Source organism: Cervus elaphus, chromosome 31, assembly GCF_910594005.1.
Source record: "Cervus elaphus chromosome 31, mCerEla1.1, whole genome shotgun sequence".
In the NCBI taxonomy this organism is placed as follows: domain Eukaryota; kingdom Metazoa; phylum Chordata; class Mammalia; order Artiodactyla; family Cervidae; genus Cervus; species Cervus elaphus.
In genome coordinates, this window is record NC_057845.1 from 26,750,196 (window position 1) to 26,764,511 (window position 14,316).

The 14,316-nt window shown below is 37.0% G+C and overlaps 1 protein-coding gene across 5 annotated transcripts in view; it reads right to left on the bottom strand.

Annotated features, from left to right (window-relative positions):
• Nucleotides 1-14,316, bottom strand: part of ROBO1 (roundabout guidance receptor 1) — a 443,607-nt gene that overhangs the window by 43,369 nt on the left and 385,922 nt on the right. For 2 of the 5 annotated variants that reach the window (XM_043893139.1, XM_043893136.1), the window contains exons 18-20: nucleotides 12,032-12,229; nucleotides 7,892-7,918; nucleotides 6,441-6,483 (exon numbers count right to left, since the gene is read on the bottom strand). In XM_043893139.1, coding sequence (XP_043749074.1) covers nucleotides 6,441-6,483; nucleotides 7,892-7,918; nucleotides 12,032-12,229 — 268 coding nt within the window. The remainder of the gene's footprint in view (nucleotides 1-6,440; nucleotides 6,484-7,891; nucleotides 7,919-12,031; nucleotides 12,230-14,316) is intronic. The other 3 variants (XM_043893140.1, XM_043893138.1, XM_043893137.1) reach the window with 2 other exon arrangements.

The window sequence follows — 14,316 nt, forward strand, 5'->3', positions numbered from 1 at the left end:
AAAACCATGTCTCAGAGAGAGTGCATCTTGGGCTCTGTGACATTTTGTGGAGAGCCTCATCAGTGTTTCAGTCCACAGTTCTGTAAGCTTGTCAACAATTTCTGATGGTGACAATGTAAAATGCCATAAATCCCTATGTAAACAAAGGAAAGCTACTGAATTAAGTCTGGTAAAACAGTGATGTCCACTGTAAGATATATGAGTGTTAATGTTTTTTTGGGGGGGAACAACAGATGTTAATCCTCTTTCACTGTACACTGGGAATGCAACGTACATCAGTAGTTACTAATGGGAACCCTGGACCACCGGCAGCAGAGACACAGACATTAAGTTCAGCAAGGGCAGTCCTGAGGTCCTTTTCCAACCTTGACTCCGACTGATAATTCAGCAAAAGAGGTGATGATGCAGGATATACTCTCAGATCCACAATCAACAGACTGGCACTGCAGATTCGGAAAAGATGTCCTTCATGGTTTCATTTTCTTTGTTAAAATGTAAAAATCATGCTTCTCATTTAGCTGGGAAGCAAGAACCTGACATTTAACTTGTGTGTATGTGGAGTGTGTGTGTGTGTGCATGCACACTCAGTCGAGTCTGACTCTTTGAAACCCCGTGTAGTGTAGCCCAGGCTCCTCTGTCCATGGGATTGTCCAGGCAAGAATACTGGAGTGGGTTGCCATGGCCTCCTTCAGGGGATCTTCCCGACCGAGGGATGGAATCCTCATCTCCTCTATCTTCTGCACAGGCAAGCAGATTCTTCACCACCAGAGCCACCCGGGAAGCCCATCAGAGTCATTGTCATGGTTTCTATTCTGACATAGAGTCAACCAAGGAAACTTATTATGCAAATGATGGTTATTTAAGGAATAATTCACTTCAAATGAAAATATGGATTTATAATTTATATATCTGTATACATATATACGTATTCATGTGTATACATGTATCTGTAATAAAAATGAATACTTACCTTTTGTTTATAATGTGTGAGGCACTGTTCTGACTTCTTTATATATATTATTAACTCCTTCTAATAATCTACAGAGTAGTTACTACTATTACCCAGATTTTTACAGATTAGGAAATGGAATTGCCTGAGAGAGGTTAAGAAATGTGTTCAGGGGTATAGAAAGTGAGTGAGTGGCAGAGTTGGGATTCAAATACTAGTAGGTTGTCTGCAGAATCCACACTGCAAACCAGGAAGCTATAAACACATATACTGAAGAGTGATTAAATTTGTAAAAACCCTCAAACATTCCTAATAAAAGGAAGAGTGGGGAAATGTCTGAAGTCTTCAGAATAATGTTGTAAAAACTGGACAAATTCAGTTAAAACTGTTGATAAAAACATGCTTTGAAGAGCAATGTGGCTGACCTGTTAAAATTTAAAACATTTAAATGCAAGCTGTATCACAGATATCTGGAGCCTTTGAGATTGATGTTGGTAACACAAAGTCTGCATCTAGCTGTCTTTAGCTTTTCTTGTTTTCTCTTAAACCTAAATCAACTGTGTTATCGCTTTTGAAGTTATTAAAAATAAATCTCCATATCTGACACTGTAGAAATATTAGAGTATGTTTGAAGTACGGGTCAAGTGGAAATTTTCCACAGCCTGACTTACATGGTTCAAAAGGAATAGACGGTATTTTTATGCTACTATGATTCCCTCAGAAAAGCACTTTTAAAAGTAAACGTTTTGATACCTCAGAGGCTGAAAGAACTTTTCATATGTATGGGAGCTTTCCGACAGGAAGTGGGATTAACAATTCACATCCTGGCATTCGGTTCAGACTTGTGTTTGGTGAAGAAGGCTGAGTCATGATTACTGGCCCATAATGAGTCTTAAAATGACATATGTATATTTCAGAGACCTCTAAGGAAGTCAAAGTCATATGTAGTTATTTTTATAACGGTGTTAGGGTCCTTAAAAACTAAAAATCTCATAAGATATCTTTATGCATTTAAGATGATCTAATGTGTATAGGACAGATTTAGCTGTCCTACAATAAGAAATGAAGCAGAAGCAAAACACAGTGCTGGTTACAGTGATTAATAAGTGTTGAACATATTATATAATATAATGTTACCATATTATATATATAAATATAATCATATTATACACATATATTCATATAATGTTAGTTATATTTTCAGGCTAATACATCTGAACTTTGCCTATTTCTTCCTTGTCTTCAAAAAGGTATTATTAAAGAAAGGAAGATACTAGGGCTTGCAAAAACCATATTTAACTTCCATTTTATATTAAGGGGACAGTTTTATGTCATAAAGGAAAAGAGGACAAATAAACTTAAATAATTTGTGGCAATTACTTTCAATTCCTCTGCTCCTCTTACTCCAGATATTCTATTCACTCACTTCAAACATACCACACACACACACACACACACACACACACACACACACCTATTTCAACTCCTAAACCACAAAATAAAATACTAGAGGGGCCAGGAGCTGAGGAAAATAGTGAAGGGGCCTAGCAACAAGGGCTGCCTATAGGCTGTCTCCTCTTTTTTTTTGACATCCTGAAGAGCTCTGAAGCCCAGTAGGAAGCAAGGGATAGACCTGAAAGTGGTCAGTCCTTTGGAGAGAAGCAACGTCTGAGTTCTCTTTCTTTCTCACCTTCTGTGGCCAGGAAATGTGCTATTGGCATTCTTGGTCTGGTTAGCCTGACTTTCCTACTCTCTTCTTCAGGCTTTCTCTGCTTTTTCCTGGTTTGTGCTGTGGATTGGATTTTAACTATCTTCGCCACCACCGCCCCCCTCCCCATCACCCCAGAATTGGAGATTGGGATATTTGAAATAAGGAAAACAAATGAACAAAACAGTCACTTAATATTTACATGATTCTCACTGGACTACATTGCAAGTCCTTTGTCCTTTTCAAGTTGAGAAGACATTTCTTTGCTTAACCATAATCCTCATTTTCACTTTTCTGTGAACAGCTAAATTCACACTTTTGAGAACCAAGAGAGTTCTCTGGTTCTCCTTCTCTCTCAATCTTCTCCTTTATCAGAGGAAAATGTCCAGGGCCCAGAAATTTCTCTCAAGTCAACAAGAACTGAACTGAAATCTTCTGACATTTATTTATTTGGTAAGCCATCCCTCTCTTCTTTAGATAATTTTTGGTAATATTTTTCAAAGATCAATAACTCATATACTGAATTTATGGGTCTAATCTAATAAATTAATTTATTGCACTACAAAAATTCATGTATTCAATTATTAATTCATAAATCACATAGGCTCTAACCCTAGGATCTCACATTCTATTGTGGGAAATAATCATTAAAGCCAGGAGTTAGTAAACTATTTCTATAAAGGCTCAGAGGGTAAACATTTAGGCTTTTTGAGACATATACTTTTTGTTTCAACTATTCAGCTGTTATTGTAGTGGGAAAGCAGTCTTGGACAACATGTAAACGAGTGAGTCCGGCTGTATTTTAAAAAATCTTTACTTACAATTACAGGTGGTACACCAAATTCAGACCCAGAGCCATAATTTGCTGACCCCTGATATAAGCAAAAGATAATTGTATTACCTCATATGAGGTGCTTGGAGAAGGGAATGACAACCCACTCCAGTATTCTTGCCTGGAAAAATCCATGGACAGAGAAAGCCTGGTGGGATACAGCCCATGGGGTCGCAAAGAGTTGGACACGACGGAGCGACTAACATACACACACACACACACATCAGGTGCTTCACTGTGGTGTTTATATAGAACAGAGAGTTCATGGAGGACACAGCAGGTGAACCTCAGCAAGCTGAAAAGGGGAGGAGGGACATCCTCCAGGCTAATGTCATAAGGACATAAACAGAATGCAATATTTGTGACTGTTAGGTGAACTGACAGAGTGACTCATAGCATGCGGCACAGAGAAGTATGAAGGGGTGCAAGTCCCTGGAGGTTGTGGGTTTCATATGCATTGCCCAGTTTGGACTCGCTATTTTAAATATGGTGTGTTCTATTGAAAAATGGGATCTTCAGAGGCTCAGAGCCATGATCAATATGTATTTCAAAACTGCTTTCCGGCTCCAATGGGCAAAGAGAATTAACATGGAACAGTGCTAATGAAGGCAGAGGAAGGTAAGATCGCTGGGAGTGTTTGTAACAGATCAGGTTCAGAAGATTGAAACTGAAAACAATTTAGTGATAGTGAAAGGAGAAAAAGGTAGGATTTAGGAAATACAGTGATGACAATGATGACAATTGTGACTTAGGTGTCATAAACCAGATGTGGCGGGAGGTCCACAGAGGTCTCACAGGACCTGAGAGGCCTGAGGGAATTCAGTGTTTAGGGATAGCATCAGAGAAGTGAGTACAGGGGTCCAACTCACTGTTCATTCTCTTACTATACTGGATCATGGAACGCACATACAACACACACACACATTCACAAATAGCTAGTGAGACCTCTTCCTCATGGCATTCCTGATCCTCTTAACCCTGTTCTATTTTCCCAAAGCACTCACCAACTGCTTCTACTATAGAGCTGACTTAAAAAAAAAAAAGTTTATTATTAATCTTCTATCTCCCCCACTAAATGTAAGGTTCAGAAGGACAGGAACTTGTATTGACTTTGCTCACTGAAGCCGCCTAGGCAGCCAGAACAGTGCCTGTCACATTGTAGGTATTCAATAAATAGTGTTGATGAATAAATAAATTTAAAACTGTGTATATAACTGCCATTTTGAACCCTGACTCTAGTATCTTTATTCAACTGTTGCCTCCATAACATTCTAGCATCATTTGTCATTTGGTAAAAAGATCGTTTCTATTTGGTGTTTAAAATAAATCCATTTCCCTGCTATACTATTTTTACATTCAAAAGGTTAATTGTGTAGGATGATATAGGGAGCTTTCCAAATGGAGCTTTGTAATTTTTCAGTCCTGCTGAAGAAACTATCATTTGGTACCGAGTGATCCCTGGCAATCATGTCCTTCTTGATAATTTGGTCTACCTAGGTTGTACATTCCTTTAGAGCAGGAACCATACTTATATTTTATACATGTGTGTGTGTGAGAGAGAGAGACATAACACATCTGTGCAAATGCCCATGCACAGAGGCTGGTGCAGAACACACAGAAGATGCTCAATAAGCATTTTCCGATGCTCTGATTAATGAGAAAGCTGATGTCTGTAGCCATGAATATATACATGCAGAGAGGTGGTGGTACCATCAGGCATTCCAGATTTATCCATGAGAGAATGTTCTTATGCCAAAGGCTGTTTCATGAATGTCTGGGCTATGATTTAGATAGGATTTCCCTGGTTGCAAAAACATGCCCTGGTTTAATTCCTGAATCAAGTGGATTTATTCCTTTTGAAGACCTGTCTTGCTGTGGGTTCTTTCCGTGGCTGGCTTTGTTTCACAGGTATGAAAACAGGAAGCCCCCAGCAGTACCCAGAAAACAGAAGATTAGCACTTACTGTCAGCATTTTACTAAAGATGGTTAAGTTTTGCTTTTGTTTCTTTTTTCTTTTACCACATTTTGTCATACACTAAATTCAGTGATTTTATCATCAGATGGTATGTTTCTCAGATTCAGGAATAATGTTTTATTTTTATCTTTCCCAGGAGCAACTATACTATCGAACTATACAAAGCAGGGCACTCAATAAGTTAACTGAGTTTGAATTATAAAATGGCTTTGGTTGAAAAAAAATTTTTTTCTTACATCCTAAGCTAGAAGTTGCTATTTTTGAAAAGAAAGAATTATCTTAGAAAATTCAGATGTTTGGCTCACGTAACTTATATCTTCTTTCAGCCCCTTTCAGGCGACTGTCACATCAATTTGTGATTTCTCTGTGAATACATTAAAGTTCACTGAATAATAATTACCAAAAAATCATAAATGTAGGATTGAGGTTCATTTTAATTAGAGGGAAAAAAAAAATCTCCGTGTTAACAAGCTACCTAGATTCTCCTTTTATTTCAACATATTTCCCCGTGAATGGAGATTGAACTATGTTGAATTTATAACAAGAGCAAACAAACAGATGTAACCTACAACTTATGAGCTAGTGCTGTGTTCAGCAGGTTTACAAATGAACACTTTTTCTTTGATAGTATCTGTTAACTAGCTATATTTCTTAATCTTCATAAATGCCATCACTTAATTACTTTAACTCCTTTTAATGATTTGCTAAATCAGCAAGTCTGTCTTTCCTGGTTAAAGTGCCCCCTCTGGTGTTCACTGCCCAAGATGCACCAGCTCCAATCTAATGCATTTGCGTGTTAACATGCTTGGTTCTAAAGCAGAGCAGAATGGAGTAGTTCTTGGAGTAGTTCTAAAAGATTTAAACACATTTCACCTTTATGTTAAACCTTTTAAGCAGAGAAAGTGATGTCATCGAGGAAGACAAGAAGAAATATCTGGAAGGTCCCTTAGAATCTAAAAACCAGCAAGATAATTACCTCCCTCCACTGCTCACAGCTTCGCCTCCTCTCTGATAAGTTACTGGAATGTTACAGAAAAAAAAGGAACAATTAATAGACATGTTTGCATTTATATATCAAAAGCTATGACATTCAAGAGCATCTTTCTAGAATGGAATGTTTTCTCCCTTTCTACTTAGAAGCATTGCAAAAACTCATCACAGGAAATAGATTTCTGATTCAACTAAGTATTTTTTTAAAGATGGTATAGAATTAAATATGTTATTCTTATTTTCTTAGTGTGTTAACAAGTTTGAAAACTAAGGAGAAGCAAACTTCAGTATATTCTTATTAAATATAATAACTATTACACATTTGTACATTTACATTCTCAGATTTCTATCTTGAATTTATTATCAGATCATGTAATTTCATGATTTTATAGAAGTAGAATATTAAATTTTGGAAAATAAAAGCCTACCAGACCATTTCCCCAGAAATATGAGTACCAGTAAGATGGATATAAATGTGAAAATAAACCTTTCTTTCCACACACAAAGATGTATGCCAAGTTGTGACTATTAATTAATGTGACCTATTTTTTATTGTGGTTTGAGAAAATATGTCTCATTATATTTTCATCAAACATGTATATATAGTGAAATTTATTTTAATGCCCCTGAAAGCATTCTCAGCTTAATAAGTTATGGGTATAAAATTTAGCCATAACAAAAAAAGATTTGCACATAGTTAGCAACGGGTTAAGAATATTAGCTTTTCTGTAAATACAGACACATTTTCTAAGAACAAATATGTTTCTAAAAGCTGCCAAATTCTGCTACTTAGAAGAACTTCAAACTGGGAGTCTGTTAAGGAGAGATAACTGCATCCAGTGATTATAATAACTGGATTAAAACCGAGAAGGCAGGACCACAGGTACATTTTTACTAAAGGTGATGCGAAAGAAGAGGACCCTCTTTGAAAGAAACTGAATAGAACAGAATATTAGGACTTGGACTTAGGGAAAATGAAAAGTTTTATCTTTCAAATGTGCTGTATATTTTGGTTACCTTTAAGAATGCTGATTCTATGGATAGAGAATTGCTTGGGAGAGAAAATTTTGTTGGAAATCCAGAAAGCTTAAGTTAAGGGGAAAAAAATGCACTGCCAAGTCTAAAATAATCAATTGATCATTAGCATGTTAAATCATGCTGAGGGTAGAAACAGTGTGCCTATCTAATGAAATACATGCAAACAAGGCTCAGATGCACTGTGGAATCATGAATAAACAACTGCATTGAAGGGATGACAAGCAACACCAACCATTTCTACTTCAAGTGCATGCCTGGCATGAGTAAATGAAGTACTGTTTCCATTGTAAGTCCTTTCCCCCCAGCTTACTGAAGAAAATGAAATAAAAACAGCAACACAATAGTACAACACATGCCGAACTAACAAAGGAAAGGAGGAGGGTAAGCGCAAATATATACCTGTTGGTGTGAAGGTAAAAGACGGGACTGAAAAATCAAAACAAAATATAAACCAGTTATTAAGCTGAAGAGAGAAAGGGAACATATCACATTAGTATAAATCAAGCAGACAGCTGAACATAAAACAAATGTAAATAACTAAGCCAGTAGTTCTGACACTCTTGATATGTGAATAAAACCAAATCTGAGGGTAAAAAAGAAGCTTGTCTCTGCAGGTACCATTTAGAAGCATCTGACATTCTAGGACGGGTGGGGGGGGTGGGGACTCTGCTGGGTTAGCCTGCGGATGACCCCTGCTTTTAGTAATAGAGACTTAGCTCATGGCTTTAGTACTGACAGGAATCCTCTACTATTAATCATTTCCAAACAGTGGATAATGGGTTCTTAAACAAGTATTATCAGGGTCTTGCCTAACCTTATCTAGAAATCTGAAAGTAAATGCTTATTAAAGTGGACTAACTAATATAATAGGTGCACTTGAGCATCCATCACCTGGAGAGAGACAGTGATACAGACAGGGGGAAGGAGAGAGCGAATGATATAAAGACAGAAAGAAAGGTAGAAAGAAGACCAAAAGAAGAAGAAAGGAAAAATGACGAAAGAAAAGGAGGGAGTGGAGGAGGGAGGGAAGCAGATAGAAAGAAAGGAAGAAAGAAAAGGGAAGGAACGAAGAAAGCAAGCGAAGAAAGAACTGCAACAAAGAAAACCATCAAACTGAACTGTTTCGCTGGCAAGAAATGCCTGATGCCTTAGCATAAAGAGTGTATTGCTACATTTCTAGTATCATAGAAATTTGTGAATGGACAGAATACATAGGGGGTTTTAACTTTAATTCTGCTATTATAGTTTATACCTAGAAGCTTTCGAGAAGTAGGCCGAGCATTTTAAAAAAATAGCACACCAAAAGCTAAACAATAGAACAATAATGCTCCTCTGAAAATCTTCACTCTCTGCAGTCATAAATCTTAATCTAATCAATAATGCCTGAAATTGAACTGCAGACCTCAAAAGTGGCATCCTTGCCTCCCCCACTTATCCTATCTTCTCCCATTCCTGGCTGTTGGATAACACCAGAGTTATTTCCATGACATTTCACAGAGGGAGGAGGCTGACTTTTTTTTTCCCCAAGCTCTTCACATTAATTTAAAGTAAACACTGCCCTGGTAAAGAAAGCAAGAGAATCTACATTACTCTTTGAAGACTAAAATTTGCTTTTAAGAAATCCTTAATACACACAAACTAGAATACTGATTACTTATCATGGATCAAAAAGCTGCCAAAAATGTATTTTCCACTTCATATTTGAAAGTCTACAAGAAATTGACTTTAGGATTAGAGCACTGGGGTGGCAGACTTGAATGCCATCGCGTCCGTAACAACTGTCACTTCTTACCAAACCATTTTATCTCTGAGCATACTAGGAAGAAAAAAAACCAAAATCCTCAATGCTGGGGATCCAGTTTATACACTGTCTGCTTTCGCTGCATAGCAGTCTCTGTCTTAAGAATTCTATTGTGTTGTCTTTCAGTCAGGTCTTTTTAGAGAGTCAATGTAATTTAGCTACAATCAAAAATTCAGAACAATAGTAACTCGTCCTCATAAAAAATATAAAAGACATACATTTGAAAGTAAAGGTACTCAAGCAAGAATGGAGTGCCTGAACATTAATTTGCAATCACAAGGACACAGGGAAAAAATGAAAGGTCCTTGTCAGTGCTCCTAGCCAACTGCTAACCTCAGTTTAAGGAATGGAAGAAGAGATGAAAAGAGGTCCATCTAAATGAGATTTTTACAGCTGGCTCACCAAAGGACAACTTAATTCTCAAGCTTCCAGTAATAAAATAAATCATTTTATCCAGTGATGCTGGTACACTATGTGGACAAAGGGAACAAGCAGAGGAAATACCTACAGATAAATGTAGGGGGAAAATGTTAAAAATGCTCGCTATTACCCAAAGTCATACTCTGGCTTGATGTTTCATGGGGCAGTAGGCTCTTTCACATTGATTTCTTCTAAATATTTCACTTCCTTTTTTCTTAGGATGACCAGCATTGTTTCGGGCACAGTCAATTTAAGATTTCAGAATTCACTTTTTAAAATTGCATTAGAACCAGAAATATGAAAAAGTGCCAAAAAGGCAAGGTGAGGAAAGCAGAATCAAATGCTCACCAATTACATTTGTAATTATGTTCTATGATTTCTGCTTAACACAAGCTAGTTAAAAGGACAATATTAGTGTAATAGGTTTTGCAGAAAGAGCACATAGGCATTTCCCAGCATGCTTGAAGTGCATTAGTAAGGGAAAAGAAACATTTCAGAAGGGAAGAGGGTTTCATGTCACATATTTAGGTTTCAAGACTAGAGAGAGCATTCCATTGTTACAACTGCACAGCTACCATACTCCTGGCAATAAAAATTACAAAATTCCTGGAAATTCAAAATATTCTACGTCTAGATGTTAATTAGTCACTTTTCCTCATTCAGATGGGATTTCAAAGCACAATTCCCAGCAGCCCACCTGTACCCTGCTCCACAACACACAGATACCCACAAACTCCTTCTCTGCCTTACTTTTTGGGCAAAGGTTTCATATGGTAATGCGTGGCCCTGACACTGTTCTTTGAATGTGTGATGAGCACCCAGTCTCTTCGCAGTAACCTCTCAGCCCCCATTTTCCATTTCACAGGCAGGGATACTGACATTTTTGCTTTAATATTGACATAGGACACATATCTGAAAAAAACATAATTTAAGGATGATAATGCTAAGGCAAATGTATGTACATAAGGAGACGGCTGTGGAGCCATGGGCCAGAGGCACGTTCATCGATTTCCACAGTGTGGGTGATGAATTTGTGTTGACTCTCTCTTGCCAAGACCCCTTGTGACCGAGAGCACAAATATTTTAGACTGTTGTCTCAGACTGTTTCACAAGCTCAGAGGGACAGTCAATAGAACTTTTCATTGAGGAAAGGTCTAACTAGCACTAACAAATTCTGACTTTGCCGTATCATTGCTCAGAGAAATGGCATGGCCAAGCTGTGTGGGAAATGTTCACTTAGGAAATATCTAGATAATTTTTTTTTAAACGAGGGTGATGGTGGGAGTGGGTATTTACTAGTCATCCTCTTTAAATCTGCCTTGCAGCAAAAGTGCTGTCTTAGACTTCTAGACCCTATAACTCAGGTGAATGTATACCCTGTCATCCAAAAACCAAGACAATTTTGAGACCCAAAGGAGCACTGTCAATAATTTAGCTGGACTAAAGACATAAAGTGGGCCTGTGGGCTGAAAACTTACAATCACCCTGTTGACAGCCCAGAGTTGATGAAGATATTTGAGGAGAGAAGGGGAAAAGGATTATCTGTCTGAGAGTGATAAGAAACTCATCAGGAAATGAAAAATATGAACCACCAATCTGCAGACTTTGAGAATATGTGGCAAAAGTGTCTGCAAATTCCTCAGCTTATTTGGCTCATCCATAAAACTGTAAATAATTTTAGCCGAATAAACTTTGTCTTCTAAACTGCAGACACATGTTTAACAAAATCATCATTGTCCATCAACAGTACATACATAGTCAGCTCTGCAACTTTAAACATAGCAATAAAAAAGTACTAAGTGTTCTCTCTCTGCAAACTGAAGCACATTATTCACTCAAGCATTCCATATTCATTAAGAAACAATTATTTTAGAAATAATCAGAAATATAATTATTTACAAACAATCTCTTTCACTTCACAAAGGGGAACGACGCTCCTTTTAAAGCTCTATGACAGTCCAAAGCTTGGATTTATAATTCCTGAGACATGGAGATTAAAAATTTTCCTCCAGGAAAGCAATAAAGTAATTTCCTAAGAGAACAAGGGAATGGTATCATAACCAAGTGCAGACCTACACTAAAATATATTTTAAAGAAATTGAGCCTGAAACAGGTAAGTCCTATTTTAGTACTGATATCCAAGTGGAGTTTATATGTAGATATTGCAATAAAATAAAAGCAGTTTTGCACGTTTTTATATGTTAAAATAATTAATATAGGATACAAATATATATAATCAAGAATAACTTAGAGTCATACATTGAAATCAAGAGCTATGTAAACATGGTAAAATATGAAAAATTTAGGAAAGGTAATACCTTTTCTGATACCCGCATAAGTACTAGTCAGCCCATTTCTCTTCTTTCGGTGTCGATAGAGCCAGATGCTAAAAACCATAAGGATGATCCAACAGGCAGCCCCGATTCCTGCAATGAATGCCGGCTGCCTCACTACGTCTGAGATCTGCTGAGCAAGGCTGACTTGGTCCTCAGGTGACACAGGATTTCCATGAGAATCTGAAAAAGCCATCTTTGGGTTCATTCAGGTTTAAAACTCAGTGAGACAATAAGCACACGCTTATATACATAAAATGGCCATCATTATGTTGTTAATTTTTGGACAATAATTTCTGCTTTTCATTGCAACATGCACCATTGTCAGTTAAAAGAGTTCATGAGATTTGGGGGTTAGATTATATTCACTTTATATTGATTTGAATTCAAAACAAATATAATAATTTTATGGAATATATTTAAAAACAAAGATAATAGCTCACAATTTCTATATTTTACTCCAGAAAACTGCAGTTCACTGATGGGATTTTAAGTGCAAACTGAGATAAAATACAAATTACACTTCTAAAAAGTGAAATACTTTAACCCAAGAATACAAATAAGGAGTACTGAATGGTTGTTTAGTTGCTAAGTTGTATCCGACTCTTTTGCCGCCCCATGGACTGTGTGTGTGCGTGTGTGTGTGTGCGCGTGTGTGTGTGCGTGTGTGTGTGGGGTGCATCTCCTCTCCCCCACCCTTGAATAGTCCTAACTACCTAAGTCCTAACTAACTAAGACTCCTAACTACCTCAGAAACACATTATTTAAAACTATGTTCAGAAGGGTCTATAAAAATTCAGGATCATTAAAAACCAATGAAAAACTGAGGTTATGTTATCACTGAAAGAACTATAAGTCTGGTTTTTTTGTTTAAATGGAATTTTTGTTTTTCTGTTTCTGGCCACACCATGTGACTTGTGGGATCTCAGTTCCCCAGCCAGGGCTTAAACCTGAGCCCTTAGCAGTGACAATGAAGACTTCTAACCACTGATCCGCCATGGAACTCTTAAAGAAAACTTTCCTTTAAAATAAAAACCATGGCCAGAGACAGCTATAAGAACATTAAATATGGACAAGATGATCAAGTGTTAGGAATAGTCGAAAAGGCTCCTATTTTCTCTCAGCTACTTCGATTCAAGAATTTAAGACTGATGGAATTATGGCTATTAAAATTCTCTTAGTTCCCATTTATGTTTCAGCCTAAGAGACTCATTGCTCAAGCCCACCATTTTACCAAGTCACACAGAGCAGTCTGCAAAGTCTATAGAAGTCTGAAAGCTGTTCTTTTATCATCAAGGAATAACCTACTTTGTGGGCACTAAGAGATACCAATGCTGAGGATGCCCAGTGGCAGAATTCTTACTATCTGTAAGAATTACTTACTATCTGTATCTGCACTCTTAACGTTCTTGCCCTACAACATCTGGTCAAACGGGAAGGTGTTTGCCTATTTCATTAGAATTGGCGCTTTCCTACAATTGTTAAATCATTTGACTCTAAAATTGTTCTGCTAAAACCACCTGCTTTAAAGTAGAAACATTTGTTCCAGTCCAAAACTTTTTTCCAGAAAAATAATTGGAATAACTCATTGTTTATAAATAATATTTCTTAAATGGAAAAAATACAGATTTTTTTTTTTCTTAGTAAAAGATATTGCTTTCTGATAAGACACTGGCAGGTAAAATAAATAGCATCCAAGGCTAAGGAAACAACCTTAGGAAAATAGCCTTTTCTATATAGGGCTAAATTGCTACTCATGTTGTGTATGGGTGTGTTTTTTATTTACGTTTTTCTTAAACAGAATTCCAGATTTCATTCTATGGAGGGTCAAGGCTGAAAAATCTATTTTCACAAGCAGTTGCTGTCACCTGCCTTCAACTGTTTCTTGACTGAAAAGTTTCATTTCATGTTGCAGACTCTTTTATCCATGGTTATCCTAAGAGCACTTCATCCTCTGAAAGTTCACCAACCCGATCTATTCTCTTTATTTCTAATACACCCTTTATATCTGCTAGGTTTATAGATTTCATGGCTATTTGTGCAAAGTTAAGTTGGGTGGCTTCAGATTTTATGAAGACAGCTAAGAGGGGTTCCATGCAGGCGACCAGATGGGCTTAGCAGAATAAAGTGAGGTGTGACTAATGAATTAAAATGGCCCTTCAAAATCTCAGTCTTTGTCTCACTGCAGCTGAGGCTATATTAAGATATGGAAAACTGGAACACATTTATAATTTCAAGAAAACCAATTTGATCCTTAAATCCTATGATTT